We start from the raw sequence: 15012 nt of genomic DNA on the forward strand, positions 1-15012 counted from the left end.
TGAGCAATTCCACGAACCAAATGCTGGAAAGGTAGCTTGCGGATCAGCAATTCGGTCGACTTCTGATAGCGACGAATTTCATGCGAAGTTCCCGGTCGATAGCGATGTGGCTTCTTCACGCTTCCTGCGGCTGGTGCGCTTATCCGAGCTGCTTTCGTGGTGCCTTACCACCGAAGGACTAACGAGCTGTCTGCTTAGTCCCGATGAAACGAGTCCACACGGTGCGAGAGTAGAGTAAGAAATGAACGAAAGCAAGGGAAGTGTCATTTTATAAAACATAAAAGAATCGAATGTAAACCCCACCCTCTTTATTATATAAGCTTACTGTATACTCACGAATATAATAAGGGTGGGATTTAGATTCTATACTTTTATGGTTTATAAAATGACGCTTCCTTTGCTTTCGTTCATTTCTTACTCTACTCTCGCACCGTGAGGACTCGAGCTCGTTAGTCTTTCGCAGACAGCTCGTTAGTCATTCGGTGGTAAGGCACACGAAGTCAGCTCGGATAAGCGCACCAGTAGCAGGATAGGTGGAGAAGCCACATCGCTATCGACCGGGAACTTTGCGTGAAATTCATCGCTATCAGAAGTCGACCGAATTGCTGATCCGCAGCTACCTTTGCAGCATTTGGATCGTGGAATTGCTCAGGACTTCAAAACCGACTCGCGCTTTCAAAGTTCCACGGCTATGACGCTGCAGGAGGCTTATTCGAAGATACCAATTTGTGTGCTATCCATGCAAACGCGTCACATCATGCCCAAGGACATCCAGTTTGCCCATCGTATCCGAGGAGAGCGTGCTATATTAGCTTAGCATATAATCAACGGCCCTTTTCAGGGCTCCAAATTTGATGGATTAGAGTACAGAAAAGTTTTTTATAGGCCGAACTGAAAGGAGCATTTAGCGAAAATCGTGGTTTCGATAATAATTCGTTACCGATAGGTGGATATGGATTTCTTAATGAAGAATATGAAATACATGACATGATGTAGTGAATATATCCGAAGAAATCACTTTGGTGAAACTGCATTTTTTTTTTTATTTTTTTTTTTATTTTTATAGAGACTTTGCCTAATGTGGCATTCGCCTCTGTAAAACTGCATTATAAAATTATTTGTGTACGAATGCCGCAATCGATAGTCGACTCTAATTTGCGCTGAGTAATTTCCTCGGAGGACTCGATTCCTCCTTTGAACATTAATAATCTCTTTCTGGCAAAACGATGTGGTATGAATCACATTTTTTGAATGATAGAATGAAGAAGTTTTCTGCCAATTTCCTTCAACCTCCAAACGTATCTTTCTCCCGTTTGTCGTTTTCGCGTTCGCTAATCCTTTCTCACAACACCCATTTCTCGTTTGAGAAATTGTTGAGTAAACATTGTTTGCCAGTGCGCGTAGAGCGGAAATTCCTAAAGATTCATTACACCTAATAAATTGCCGAAAGACGTGGTCTTACGTTGATCGCACTTGATTGAAAAAATCCAAAACGAAATGTATTTGGTCGCAGATTTATATGAGTAGAAAGCAAATAATCGCTCGAAAATGACTTGATTTTCGCGATGTGAAACATTTTCCGTTTTTCATGTTATGCATCCAATATTGGATACGAAAATTTCCACTGATGGGGAGAAAAAAATATTCAGAAGCTTTCCTGTTAATTGCGATTGACTGAACAATAACAAAACCGAATGTATTTAGTTGCAGTGTTATATGGATAGAAAACATTAAAATAAACTCTTTCGCATGAATGTATTTTTCAATTCCCAGGGGAACTGGCAGATTATTTTTCAGCAACGATGATAGCAACGAGAATTCCGCGCGTGTGTGTGTGTGTGTGTGTGTGTGTGTGTGTGTGTGGCGGATGCTCCGATGTTTCAAGCGGAACCGTAGCATCATTCTCCTCCTGATGGATTCCCTTTTGGCCTTAGGTGTACAAACAGGCTCTTGGTGACACCGTTCATCAGCGTTTTCATGATAAACGAAATTAGCTTCACAACAACAGCGACAACATGCTCCAATCGCTGTTCAATCATAACTGAGTGGGTTTACGAGCGGCGCTCGCTTATATACCGATTGGTGATTTCAATAACCTGTTTTGAAAGCAATTTTAAGACTATTGAAACAAGTTTTTGGATGAAAAAGTAACAAGTATATGACGCGTAGACATTTTATCTTTCAAATGGAGTGTTTATCATACCATTTCGTTCAGTTGTTTAAGAGCTATTAACGCTCAAAATCTCGGTCTCCAGCGTAACGTTTTCGTTCTCGAAACTTTGGTTTTACACCCCGGTATAGAAATGAAAGACGTAGTCCTACGTCAAAACATTACAATTAAATTTATGAATTAGAAATTTGAATGTATCCAATTTAGGGATAAGACTTCGACAATTCCACTGTCAAACAGTGATATCTCCGATGTCTATTTGAATCTATCAGTGATATCTTTTTAAATTAGACATCAAGAGAGATAATCATTGCAAGGAGGGGCCATGTTTGCATCAATTGTTGCAAAATTGTCTTTAATACTGGAAGCATTAAGATGACAATGGTTCTGATGGATTCGGAAACATTAAAGCATGTGAAGATTTGAGCCACAAGGTCAGTCAACTTTATAAATCCCGATTGGGAAGTTGAGCTGGACAGAAAAATAGGGACAGTTGGGGTTTTTGGTGTCCCCTCGAGTGTTGGGTTGTTCGAAAGTGAACTATTCCCACGGAAGCCAGGAGGAACCCATTTCATCAACTGGCAACGTGGAAAAGGTATTGTGTGTTGAGATTGGTTGTTCTTGTTGTTGGGTCAGTGGCGAAGGTCCCTTCAAAATTTCCGCAAATGTGCGCTTCGAGCGTTCCTTTAAAGAGCGCTTCTGTTTCTCCCAGCGACTCTTGTAAGTTTCACAAGCTGAGAGCACGTGTAGAGTTCCTCCGCATTATGGACACTTATGCTCAGTCGCACTGCAGGATTTGTCCACATGTTGCTCTCCGCAAGTGACACAGCGCTCCTTATTGACGCAATAATCTGCTGTGTGACCAACTGACTTGCATTTGTTGCAAGTCATGGGCTTGGGCACGAATAGTCGCACAGGTAGTCTCAATTTGTCCACCATAACGTAGTCAGTTAGGGCGGCACCAGCAAAGGTGACTCGAAACGAGTCGGACGGCGTAAATTTAGTTTGGTTCCCATCATGGGAAAGTTTCCCGAGCTGGCGACAATCCAAGATTTTCGCTTCCATTGAGAGGAGCTTCTTGAACTTGAACTTTTCCTTCTGTTTTTATTTGTTCTCTCGTCAGACCCGTTTCAGTTATCACCCCCTCAATTTCTACGTTATGGGAGGGTGTTCGATATTCGAGGGTGAAATGTTGATCAGCAACAATCTCGTTTGCGTGTTTCCGGTCATTCACGACAATTCGCAATTTGTCCGGTCTAACCCTGCGAATTTCAGATACAGAAGTGTATCTGGCCAGATCTTTCATGGTCTGAATCTCGTTGAGACTTTTTCCTTTCGGTTTTGGCCGGAAGAAAACAACCCATGATAGAATGTGGCCAAGTACCACCATCACTCACTTTATATAGCCATATAGTTAACGTTGTAGCAACCGCATATATTTATTCGTAATCTCTTTTTCGTCCCCCCATCTTCACCTTGTCCATGTGTTTCGCTCGTATCCGTGGTTGCTTGTAATGAATTGCTGTTCGCTGCGGGACCGCAGACAAAATGTATGGGAAAGTAGGGAAATCTTTCATCCATTTTTTCATCAATTTGAACTTTATATGAGCTGAGAACCCGTAATGTGTAGCAAGTAAACAATTGCTGAGGATATTTCCTATCAATGTGTGTATTTGGAATCCATTCATTCATCGAGAAGGTATTAGCGTTCTAAAACTGAACACTTTTTCACACTGAAGTATTGAAATGGACCCCTATATTGAACGGTTAGTACGTAGTCCTACGTCAAAAAAATATGATAATAATATTAAACAATGAACAAATGTGTTGAATTATTATTCAATATATTATTATATTATAAATATGTGTACCATAATATATAAGTTGTTCAGATAATGCGCTCTACTGCCCTAATCAGGGAGAGACAGAGGCTACGCGTTACGGAGACAACACAATAGCTCAAGAATAGCTTACACGGCCACATAATGATGAATCCCGTTTGCGACAGTCACGCGATGGCGATCCCGTTATGCCGATTCAGTTCAACAGTCGCAATCCGGCTCGCTGCAAGAGCGCTGCTTCCTTTGTCCCACTTCACAAAAGGTCAGTTCGAAAACGGACAGCAATAACCTTCACTCGTACACTATACCAATAGCACAATAGCAAAAGTGGCAACGCACAATACCGACACTGAACTTTACTCGTCAAGAGTTGGATAGCGAATGGTTGTACACTATGAACATCATAAAAAGTATGTCATTTTCGGATTTTTTTTCCTCGAGAAAATAAATTACTATAATTATTCTGATATCACAGTTTTATTAGTTATATATTACTCAATAAACAAAGAATATGTTGGTACCAATTGGACTGTCCCCTGAATAGCTGCAACCGGCTTGTTGATCCCTTGCAGCCGAAACCTTGTAAATTGGTGGAGGTTCTACAGGTTTTTCTAGTGGACCGATTTCTACCATTGATTTTTTTACGTAGTCTTGGATATATTTCCTGTCATCATACGTAGGATTTTTTCAAAATATTTATTTTTTGACGAAATGGCAACTTTTCTTGTAAAAAAAAAGCGTTTTTGCCTCAAAAATCGAGACAAAAACATTCACCAAAATTTTAATTTTCAAAATATCTAGAAAATCCTACGTAGGATAACAGGAAATTTAGTGGAGAATCTGGAAAAACTATTTCATCAAAATTGGATGGACCATCCCGGAGGTAGAACTTCCATCATGTTGCAAAACATGGTTTCAAGAAAAACGTGTTTTAAATTTTGGATCCGCGTTTATTATGCAAAGACTTAGATCCACTAATTGGCTTGTAACTTTGGAATGGAGCATCGGACAAAGCTGGGACAAAAACTACAGTCACATAGACAATCCAGAGAACATTGTAAGCCAGAAATATTTTTTCAATTTTTTTTTAAGTTTCCATAGTGTACTACCCTAAACTGACCAGACGTCCCGCGTTACGCGGGACAGTCCCGCATTTCAACAAAATGTCCCGCGTAAGATTCCGTCCCGCGAAACGTCCCGCTTTTGGTAAAAGAAACGAAAATGTCCCGCGATATCAATATATTTCAATATCACAATTTGATCATGTTGATTTTCTTAAATGAATGAACCTCAAAAAAAAACTTTTATTTGGCAGACTGTTCAAGAGCACTTCTATTGAATCCAAAGATTAATACGTTGAACTGGTTTCATCGCACTGACATTGGGCTTTTTGTTTAGAGAGTGTCAACTGGAAGCGACAGCAACAAAATTTTTAAATAAGCCGGAAGAACTAGTGTATTCTCGGCAGGAAGAGACAGAGTTGTTTGATGAAGTATCGTAAATGAAGCGTGGGCGGTCTTACGGAAGTTGGCCGGAACCTGAACCATGGGCGATGAAAAGATGTATATCGGCGACCTTTTCGTGGCTTTGGTGGTCGTCTGTCTTTCTATTTTGGTCATTCGCCCAAAAGTTTTCTATCGAAAAATTTTAGAATTTGAATCGTGTTTGCCAGGCGTAAATGCTCTGATTGAGCGAGTGATTTTCGGGTGTACACAAAATCTGAACCACCGAAAAATCACAACTGAGTGCCGATACTCAGAAAGCAATAATACTGATCAGTTTAAACTCGCTAAACTATGGTATATGTTCACATAACGTATATACATAACGTTTGTTTTTTTGTGTCCCGCGTTTGACCTCTGACCATCTAGTCACTTTATACTACCCCCTTAACTCTTTCGCTACGAGCATCGTCTACAGGCGACATCAGGGTGATATTGCACATCGATCACACCAGCGCGATATGCATACTTTTCGGCGCAGTGCTCCGTTCAGCGGGAGCACTACGACGGAGCACACTGTCGTAGCGAAAGAACTAAACAAAACATAAATAAGAAAAATAAATTCAAAATGAAAATAAACCTTTCCATTTTTTTCGTTAGTTTTTTGATACAGATTTTTTATGAAAATTTCACATGATTAAATGTGCAACCCTAGTCATTCTTATAAGAGGGTGATTCACATAACACAACTTATGCAGCATCTTAAATATTTCAAATAAGAACTTGTGTTATTTTATTGGGGTCGATATTCAAATCCCGTCGACCCCCAAAATCAATTTTCGTTTGTGTCGACCCCTGGGAAACCGAAATCGACCCGACTTTGAGAAACCCTGCTGTAGAAGGACTTTTCGAATAGTCTTCGGAGTAAATGTCCGTATTCCTCTGTGACCGATATATTTATTTTTATTTGCAACTACAATGACTACAAATTGCAATTGCTCCCCATGCATATGTATGGAGGCGATGAGCCTAGCACATGCAAATCTTATCAGTTTTACTTTGATCGTTTAGTACGGCTTGATCTAATCATTTTTTTTAAATTTCAGCGTTTTTTGCTTAGCATGTTGTTACCAGCATTATAATATTTTGTATTTTTAATATTTATCCCAGTTCTACTATCCAGTGCTCAAAAACCACTACACTTTTCAAAAAAAAACCTACAGCATGTGTTACAGAGATCAGTGATCATTATAATGTTGGTTTTTGCTACTCGGAATTTTTATACTCGGAATAGTGAAGCCGCCAAGAGGATGGACTGAATATATCTGGACTGTAAAGGGGAATTAACACTATGCCATTAAACTTAGTATCACTGCCCTCATAAAACTAAAATGCTTTTCCTTCTTCTAATACTTTCTTAAACATCGTCAAAAAAGCCACGCGGTGCCCCTCCACCACTTCGAGCTCCCCGGCCCTCATCGTTATCATCGCCAAAATCATTGTATCCCTTGAAGCCCACTGTAACATTTGTGCTCACGCCGAAACGCTCGTTAATCTCATCCGACAGTGAGCGATTGAAATCCGATCCACGTCCTGTTGTACTGTAATCCAACCGATCCCCGTGACGTACCAAATCATCGCCAGGCCCAACCGGACTGGTTGCCGAATCCAAATTTCTCGACTTGTATTTCGTTAGGATATTTGCAACTCCAGCACATGCACTCCCGTTTCCGTTTCCACCGCTACTTCCTCCAGGAGTATCTCTGCCAAAATTGGTTAGGACGTTGTCACGACGACGGGCAATCGCATCTTCCGCCCTCTGGCGCTTACGTTTTTCTCGCACTATCAAATCTTTACCCTCTTGGACCAACTCTGTGGCGATCGTTTCGTTTAGCATAAACTGCTGAAATCCAAGAGCATTCAAAGCTCGACTTCCCAGCGAAAACCAGGTGGCCAAACAAAAAGCTAGCATCACCATGGGGAAGTAGATGTTGAATCCGTCGGAAATGATTCCCAACACGTCCATGTGACCCATGATCTGGGTGTAATGGGTTTCCAGAACACGTTCCTTGATTATATGCGAGTCCATGTGAATCAAACCCAGGAAATTCAAACACATCGGAGGGGTCAATCGACAAAGGAGCATTCCGCTGAAAATAAGACTGTACTCGTTTGTTTGATGATGTGCCGCAAGGTAGTAGAGATTAAGGAATTTGATGCGGAACACGGTAGAATACGCACAATAGCAGAGATAACACAGTGTCATCATTGAGAACACTTCGATCGTTACAAAATCGTAATTCGCTTTCGCTATATCCAAAACATTCGCAAAGATGGAAAGCACCGGTTCACGGTTGAAGAAGGTCAGCTCACTCCAAACGACAACGAATGACAGGATGCCTGTTATAACAGCTAAAACCTTGAGAAAGGGAGCCTTAATAACACATTCCCAGTACCATTCTAATGTAGGGCTATACAAGGCTCTCGACAGACCGGTTCGATGCTTGGGAAATTCCGTTTTAAAGCGATGATCCAACGATACGGCATTCCTTGCAATGTCTTCTAAATGCAGCACTTTGTTCACTTGCACATTCCACAGAGCTTCCGTTCGTTGAAGAGTTTGTAGTGATTTGATAACCTGTCGATGGAGCCGCACTAGTGCTTTTTCCGATGGTACAGCCACCGGGGAACCGTCATCTCTGCTAATACGGCGAGCTCGCTCCATCAATTCGGTAGGAACTTTTCGCATGATTGTTTCCAGCGCGGGTCGCATTTCGTGCCGCATCGGAATAGCTCGGCTAGCGGACTGTAAACTTTCCAAGATATCGTCAACGTGTTCTTCCGCTTCCGCTTTCTCGGAACTTAACTTGGATAGTTTAAAGTAGGCATATTGCAAAGTGAAGCCTGGCTTTGAATTATTCCACAATCCTCTGGGAACTTCTACCAATGCATAGCCCAACAGCAACACCAATAGAAACAAGCCCCAAGTGTTCGAGGCAGATGAAGCAATCGCTTTCAACTTTTGCCAGTCCAATGAGATTCCAGGCTGTAGAGCCAAATAAATGAGAAGGATGCCGCAGATGAATAGATACGAGCCATAATAGATTGCGTTATCCACCAGAGCGGACTTGAGTTTGCCTTTTATCGTAAAATCACCAGCTTTCAGATAAGACTGCATCAGTGGCATAATCAACCAGGTCAGAAACTGTGATGACCAGTAAATAATCCGCCAGAGATTCGGGAAAACTTCCTCCTCAACCATTCCCCATGGACGTTGGCAAGTACTGTCATTGTTCTTGTTATTTACCACGGCCGCCGTTGATCTGGAGGTCACATTGTGCTCCTGAATACACTGGCGATAAACGGTCTGTAAAAATAACATTAACAAGTCTGCTCATAATCTCTAACACTTACACTTACCGACGTAACATCCAAAGGTATGGTGAAAACTATCAAAAATGAAAAGCTCCATGCAGTCAATACAGAGAATGTGACCAATGGATGCTGCCGTTGGATGCAGCCGTATCGATATAGAGATATCGAGGCTAGCAGTAGTGCCAGACAAATGGAAAACACCAACAGATAGGCCATTTTGCCCTGATTTATACCGAATTGTGATAATTCAGTTGTTTCACTCTGTTGAGTTTAAATTCCTTCAGCAGCGGTACGAGCACGGGTTTCCTGCAATTGCCTGTAGGCTTCTTTTTGCATTTTCTCCAGCTTCTCGAGGCTGAATGATTTCAACGGCAGAAGCTGGGGTTTACAAAGCTGAAATTCTTGCTTCTTTTCGTAAAACAGCTTTCCGCTAATGGGCAAAATTAACGTGATTGGTTGCTGCTGGGTTGTAACGAGTGGTTTTTGTTGTTCCAATTGGAATGGCTTATCCTCTGATGTACTTTCAGCTTCTGGCGGTAATGACATTGCGACACATTACGAAGAGCTGAAAAAACATACAATGAGCATAAACGCGCGTAGGAATGTTTTTTTTTTCATAGCCCATAGTAGTGTTCCATATCTCCAAGAAATGCGCATCACGTACCCGGCCATGATTCACTATTGATTTTTCTGTTTGCATATTTTTCAATATTGCCATTAAACAATGGTTCCTACCTGGAAGATCGACTCCTCAAAGATATGAAATTCACCCCACCATCAAATAATTATTGTTAATCGATTCGATAACTACAACTTAGTTTACTCAAGATCAAATGGATGAAATAACTCCTGAGAAACTTTCTTCAGAGCTGCAAAAATCTGCAAAACCTTTCTTTATTTTTTCCTTTGTTGACAACTGAAATGTTGACAAGGCAGACTGAGTTCAGACCAAAATATAGAGTTGGCAGGTGGTTAGCAGGCGGTATCGGCGGCAGAGCTTGCACTGAGAGAAATAATTAGTAAATATAACGAATTTTTTGGTAAATACTACCAATCTATAGTCATTTTCGACCGTACTAATAAACACATATGTCAAGCAGAACCATGATTCGGAAGACCAATATCGGCTACATTTTCTCGCCGAAAATGCACGTATCAGAATTATATCCTTATTATACCTCCGTATTGCCTTATGGGAACAATGAAAATGGTTAATACGCGCTTTTCTCACCAGTTTTCAGATATGACAATATCCAAGCTTACTAATGTTATCGAGTAAAATATACTAATCTCTGGTAGGGATGCGGGTTTGTTGACAATATGTACAAAAAATTTGTACATTCTACTAATTTTGCATTACCAAATGTATTTAGTAGTTTTCGACCGAGGATTTTTCTAAGGGTGGAAATATTGAGCTTGTTAAGCAACATTGAAAATATATTTTTATCAGTGTAACGCGTTTATTTTGCTTGTCGATGCTACTGTCATTCATTCGACGGCAAACAAATTTACAACTGTGTTCATTCATATTCATTCTGTGCTCTCTGAGCTTTCCTTAAAGCTCGAGTCATGAAAATTTAATTCACATTTATTCATTGCCATTGAATTGTCAGGAATGTTGTGACTGTTCATTTTCAATATCCCGATATGTGTGTGATTTTCTCATTGAGTCAGTGCCTTGCTTATTCAGTTGTTTTTGAAGTTACTCCGAAAGGGTAACGCAAATCGGTGGCGCAAGCGGAAATGCCAACAAAAGAGCAAGATCTGCATGCACACTCACAGCTAAGGATTGCTTAGGCTTGGACTGCGAGGGGGCATTCTGCAGAATCGATCCAGGCAGTGAATGCAAACTATGTCAGCCAAATCTGGATGTTGGCAATTTCATCCGCTAATCCTATAGCATAGTTTGATCCGTTTGCAAAAGGAAGCTCGAAATATTCCCATTGCGGTCGTGTCTTGGACACCACCATTTTATGTTCGTGTGTTCAGAATTTTAAAAAAATTAAATGTTTGAAATTTGAGTCAAGACGGTATTTTTTACATCGGAATTCTTCTTTTGAAGCATTTCTGACAAGTGGATTTGGAACTGCATATTCACTATGTAAAATGAAAGCAATTTAACTGAGAAGGAAACCTTGCATGTTTGAAAATTTAATGAAAATTTAATTTATTGTCACTATTATGAGCATTCTGTACTTTCTTATCTTCCTCAACGAATTTCTCCGTTTCGTCAGTGTCCGAGAACGATGCTGATAGCGAATGAACTGGTATGTGAATGTCAATGAATGACAAAACTAGGGATATTTTGTTTTGCTCACATTCCGTGAACGCAGAACAGAACGAAAAACAGAATGAAATAAACTTGATGAATCAACTGTGAGTGGCTTGCTGTGATTGTGAGGTTTGGCGTTGGTTCATTTTCGGTATCCCGAATGCAATGGTATAATGATCGAATGTGGCCGGAAATTCAGCTGAAAAGATTGATGTGATACAGATATTTCCAAGCACTGATCGGCGGTATACATAAATACAACGTATTATATTCTCGAAAATGACACATATCATGGACAGACACAAGGTGGTTGAATACAAGATGGTGGAGTTAACAGGTGGCTTGTAATTTACACTATTTAGAAAAGACGTATGAGGAATGCAAGACGAAAAGTTTGGATTTGTTTATGTTATTACTTACGTTGGTATGGTTACATTTGATTTCGTCCAAGGTATTTGAAGCAGTATAATAAATAAACAGTTGTCGTTGAAAATAGTAACCTAGCAACCTATATGCATAAAATGCTTCCGCCAGCTGGCTCGGCTAATGTGATTCAAGGAATGCTTTGATCGTGGTACCGCCACTAGCGCATAATTTGCAGCTTTGTTTTTTGTGCTGGTTCATAACGGCAATCAACGGTGCCGGCGAAACTGTAGTCAATGTTTAGTGTTGTTTGGATACCATTCATGTAAATAAGTTCAAACTTACGGGATACGTCCGAACGGCAATTCTGACATTACGTTTTACCTTCCACTTCACTTTCCTTGGTTGAATATATACATATCAAGGCGCGTAGAAGTATATCCTAAGGCGGGCCAAATTTATTTTTCAAATGCATTCTACATGAAAAAAAAAACACGCAATCTTTTTTCCAAGCACTGTCGTATGTTCTTCCGTCAATGGAACAAAAGATTCTGTGACTCTGACTTTGTTCATTAACGTTTTTGGTCATCGTAACGAGAAGTAAAATTGAATTGAAATTAAGTTTAGAACACCTCAATAATACTGAAATTTCAGTTTCTGTTAAAATGTCAGTTGGTCCCTTATGATTTTGAACGCTAGCATTGATTTAAGGGAAAAAAAACTAGCTGCTTCATTTTATCTACTTATTTTTACTTTTAATAACAACACTTTTCTTATGTAGTGGATTATTACAAGAAAAGTTACATACATAAACAACATCTGTGACGTCACAGATTTCAAAATCTTCCCACCTTTCATTTTCCATCTCGCAGCTGTACAGCGTTGTACAGGTACCATCGTTACCAATTTTTCTAATTTTCACCACATATTTCAATGAAAAAGGTTTTTATTTAGCGTCTAAATTATCAAACACGACAGTTAAGATAATCTGAGTTATTAACTTAAGAGAATGCCAATGAAAAGAATGTTTACCATGTGTTTTGATTCGGTTTGTTCATGCTACCCACCACTAACCGTCTACGGCGCTGTACAACAGTACAACTGCAGTCATGTACAGCGGTAAAATAGGTCGGTACAGGTACAGCGATTGTACCGAGTAGCTTGCTTGGTTCAAGCACTGTACATGGCGACAGACATACAATTTTCGAAGTACAACGCTAGTACAGTTGTATGTCTGTCATAAGCATTACGTGAGATCACGTGAGGATACAAACTCGTGTTAGTACCCCATCATGCAGATCTCTTTTCCCTTATTTTGAAAGTCGAAAATAAGCTTCCGGGACATTCTATTTAGATAAACTCATAGTGTCTTATGAGAGTGAAAAGGTTTGCTATATGTTATCAGAATAATGGATTTTATTTCTCTAATGGCGAGTTTACATCAGGGAGATCTATAGCTATAGATGGATTTATTCACCCGAAAATAAATGTGAACGGGTGAATAAATAACTAATGAATGTATCAAACACAACAAATAAGTTTTCAATCTGAGTTATAAACTCAAGAGAAAGTCAATGAAAAGAATGTTTACCAAGTGTTTTGACTAGGTTGGTTCATGCTACTCACCACTAACCGTTTATGGCGCTGCGCACAGTACAACTGTAGCCATGTACAACGGTGAAGTAGGTCGGTACAGACCAGGTGGGTACGTCTTTAGAGAACCCCCATTGAACTGACAGGAGCCAACATATCGGGTATCCCACTGACATTTTCCCTTTGTTTTCATATGAATTGGGTATCCCACTGACAGTTCTGCTTGAGATTTTGCTAACGATCCTAGCATCAATCATAGCACCCGGCTGGTACAGACACAGCGGTTGTACCGAGATGCTTGCATAGTTCTAGCAATGTACATGGTGACAGACATACAATTTTCGAAGTACAACGGTAGTGCAGTTGTATGTCTGTCATAAGTATTATGTGATGTACTGTAGCTCAATTATATATTTAATCAATTCTCGCGTAACTTTTGAAAAAGTCCTATGTAACATTCACATCAGCTCGAGAAAAACGAAGTTGAAGACCGGAATATTCTTCCGCGAGTTGTTTCTGTTAAGAACAACTGATTACTATGGTTTTAGAGTGTATGTGGAACCACATTGATGTATACACCTTGTTCTAGTTGTCATTGATATCTGTCATATAACCCAACGCACCTAGAAGTATATCCTAAGGTGGGCCAACTTGCTAAAATCACCAGGGGTACGACTAAAACGTCAAATCCCTCATATTGCGAGTGTACCCAATATTGCTGCGGTTTACTGACATTTTGGTTCAATCAATTACTGTTGTTTACAACTCGGTCCGGTTATATAGTCGAATAGTGGCTAACTTTAAACTCCATGTTAAATGTGAACACCTCCATGTGAAACCGAAATATGAAAATCGCTCATGCAGTTAGAATAAAGCAGCGCATTTTTCGATTTCAATCCTCGTAAATGATATGTTGATAAACAAATGACGCCATATTGATTTGGTTTTTGGGTAGCCTATATTCATTTGATGTCTAACCCCTGAAAATCACTCTTCAGCCATCTTGAGAGTCTACTGTGTTTTGTTGGTAAACAAAGCACAATACGCCTGTGCCCAAGCTCGCTCATGATCAGTCTGTCTCTTTCACGCTTCAAGCAAATAATTTCCCTTCTGCTTTCTTCTGTACTGTTTTCATATACCGCTTCCCTAACCAACTTAGTGACGAAACGGCCTCACCTAGTACCATAGACCCGTCTTGATATAACCGTTGATTAAAATTCACTTCTGTTTTATATTTCATCACAAGCACACGTGTTTTACTCTGCTTCTCGAAAGTCTTTTCAGGTTATGGGCCCAGTTTACGTCCTAACCTGCAAATTGTGCTTGTTTCGCGAATTGATTTGAAAACGTGTTTTTTTACGCATATTCGAAAGTCTCGGTCGAGTGAGTGAAAAGTTGATTTCTACCATGGAGGAGGATCGAAAAGTGTACCTGTTCGACGGTACAAATTTCGCCAACTGGAGTTTCCGGAAGTGCATTTGGAGGAGCTGGGTCTCCTACCGTGCATTCATCAGATTCCGGAAGAAGTGGAATAATTTCGAGTGCTCGCTGGTGATAATGCCAAGGTTAAGCGCAATAAAGAGAAAGCTCTTGATGAACGTAGGAAGAAAGATGTGCGGTGCAAATCGGTACTGGTGCGAAATATCGCGGATTCTCAACTTGAATATATCAAGCAAAAGCGTAATCCGGTTGAAATTTGGATGGCTCTTCAGAATGCGTTTGCGCGGGAAGGAATCTCGGGACAGTTTTTCTTACTAAAGAAGTTATTCGCGTTAAAATTCGATGAAACCGGTTCAATGGAAGAACATCTGTTGTTCTTCGATAAAACTGTTCGCGATTTGTATTCGGCGGGCATTAAGCTAGACGAGCGGCTGCAATCGATGCCGCGATCATATAGCCAGCTAGTGACAGTGCTTGAGACAATATCGGACGAACAGTGTACATTAGATTTTGTAC

The 15012-nt window shown here is 40.2% G+C and overlaps 2 protein-coding genes across 2 annotated transcripts; both read right to left on the bottom strand.

Moving 5' to 3' along the window:
* Positions 1 to 6394: 6394 nt before the first annotated feature.
* Positions 6395 to 9044, bottom strand: LOC129762316 (LMBR1 domain-containing protein 2 homolog). Its single transcript, XM_055760483.1, has 2 exons — positions 8874 to 9044; positions 6395 to 8820 (listed from the first exon to the last, which is right to left on the bottom strand). Exons 1-2 carry the CDS (start codon positions 9042 to 9044, stop codon positions 6871 to 6873), a joined length of 2121 nt encoding a protein of 706 aa, XP_055616458.1. The 3' UTR covers positions 6395 to 6870.
* A 54-nt stretch (positions 9045 to 9098) lies between these two features.
* On the bottom strand, positions 9099 to 9762 carry LOC129762324 (BBSome-interacting protein 1). The gene is made up of 2 exons (XM_055760500.1): positions 9564 to 9762; positions 9099 to 9393 (listed from the first exon to the last, which is right to left on the bottom strand). The coding sequence occupies exon 2, from the start codon at positions 9372 to 9374 to the stop codon at positions 9099 to 9101; it is 276 nt and encodes a 91-aa protein (XP_055616475.1). The 5' UTR covers positions 9375 to 9393; positions 9564 to 9762.
* Positions 9763 to 15012: the final 5250 nt, after the last annotated feature.

This window comes from Toxorhynchites rutilus, chromosome 1, assembly GCF_029784135.1.
Source record: "Toxorhynchites rutilus septentrionalis strain SRP chromosome 1, ASM2978413v1, whole genome shotgun sequence".
Classification (NCBI taxonomy): domain Eukaryota; kingdom Metazoa; phylum Arthropoda; class Insecta; order Diptera; family Culicidae; genus Toxorhynchites; species Toxorhynchites rutilus.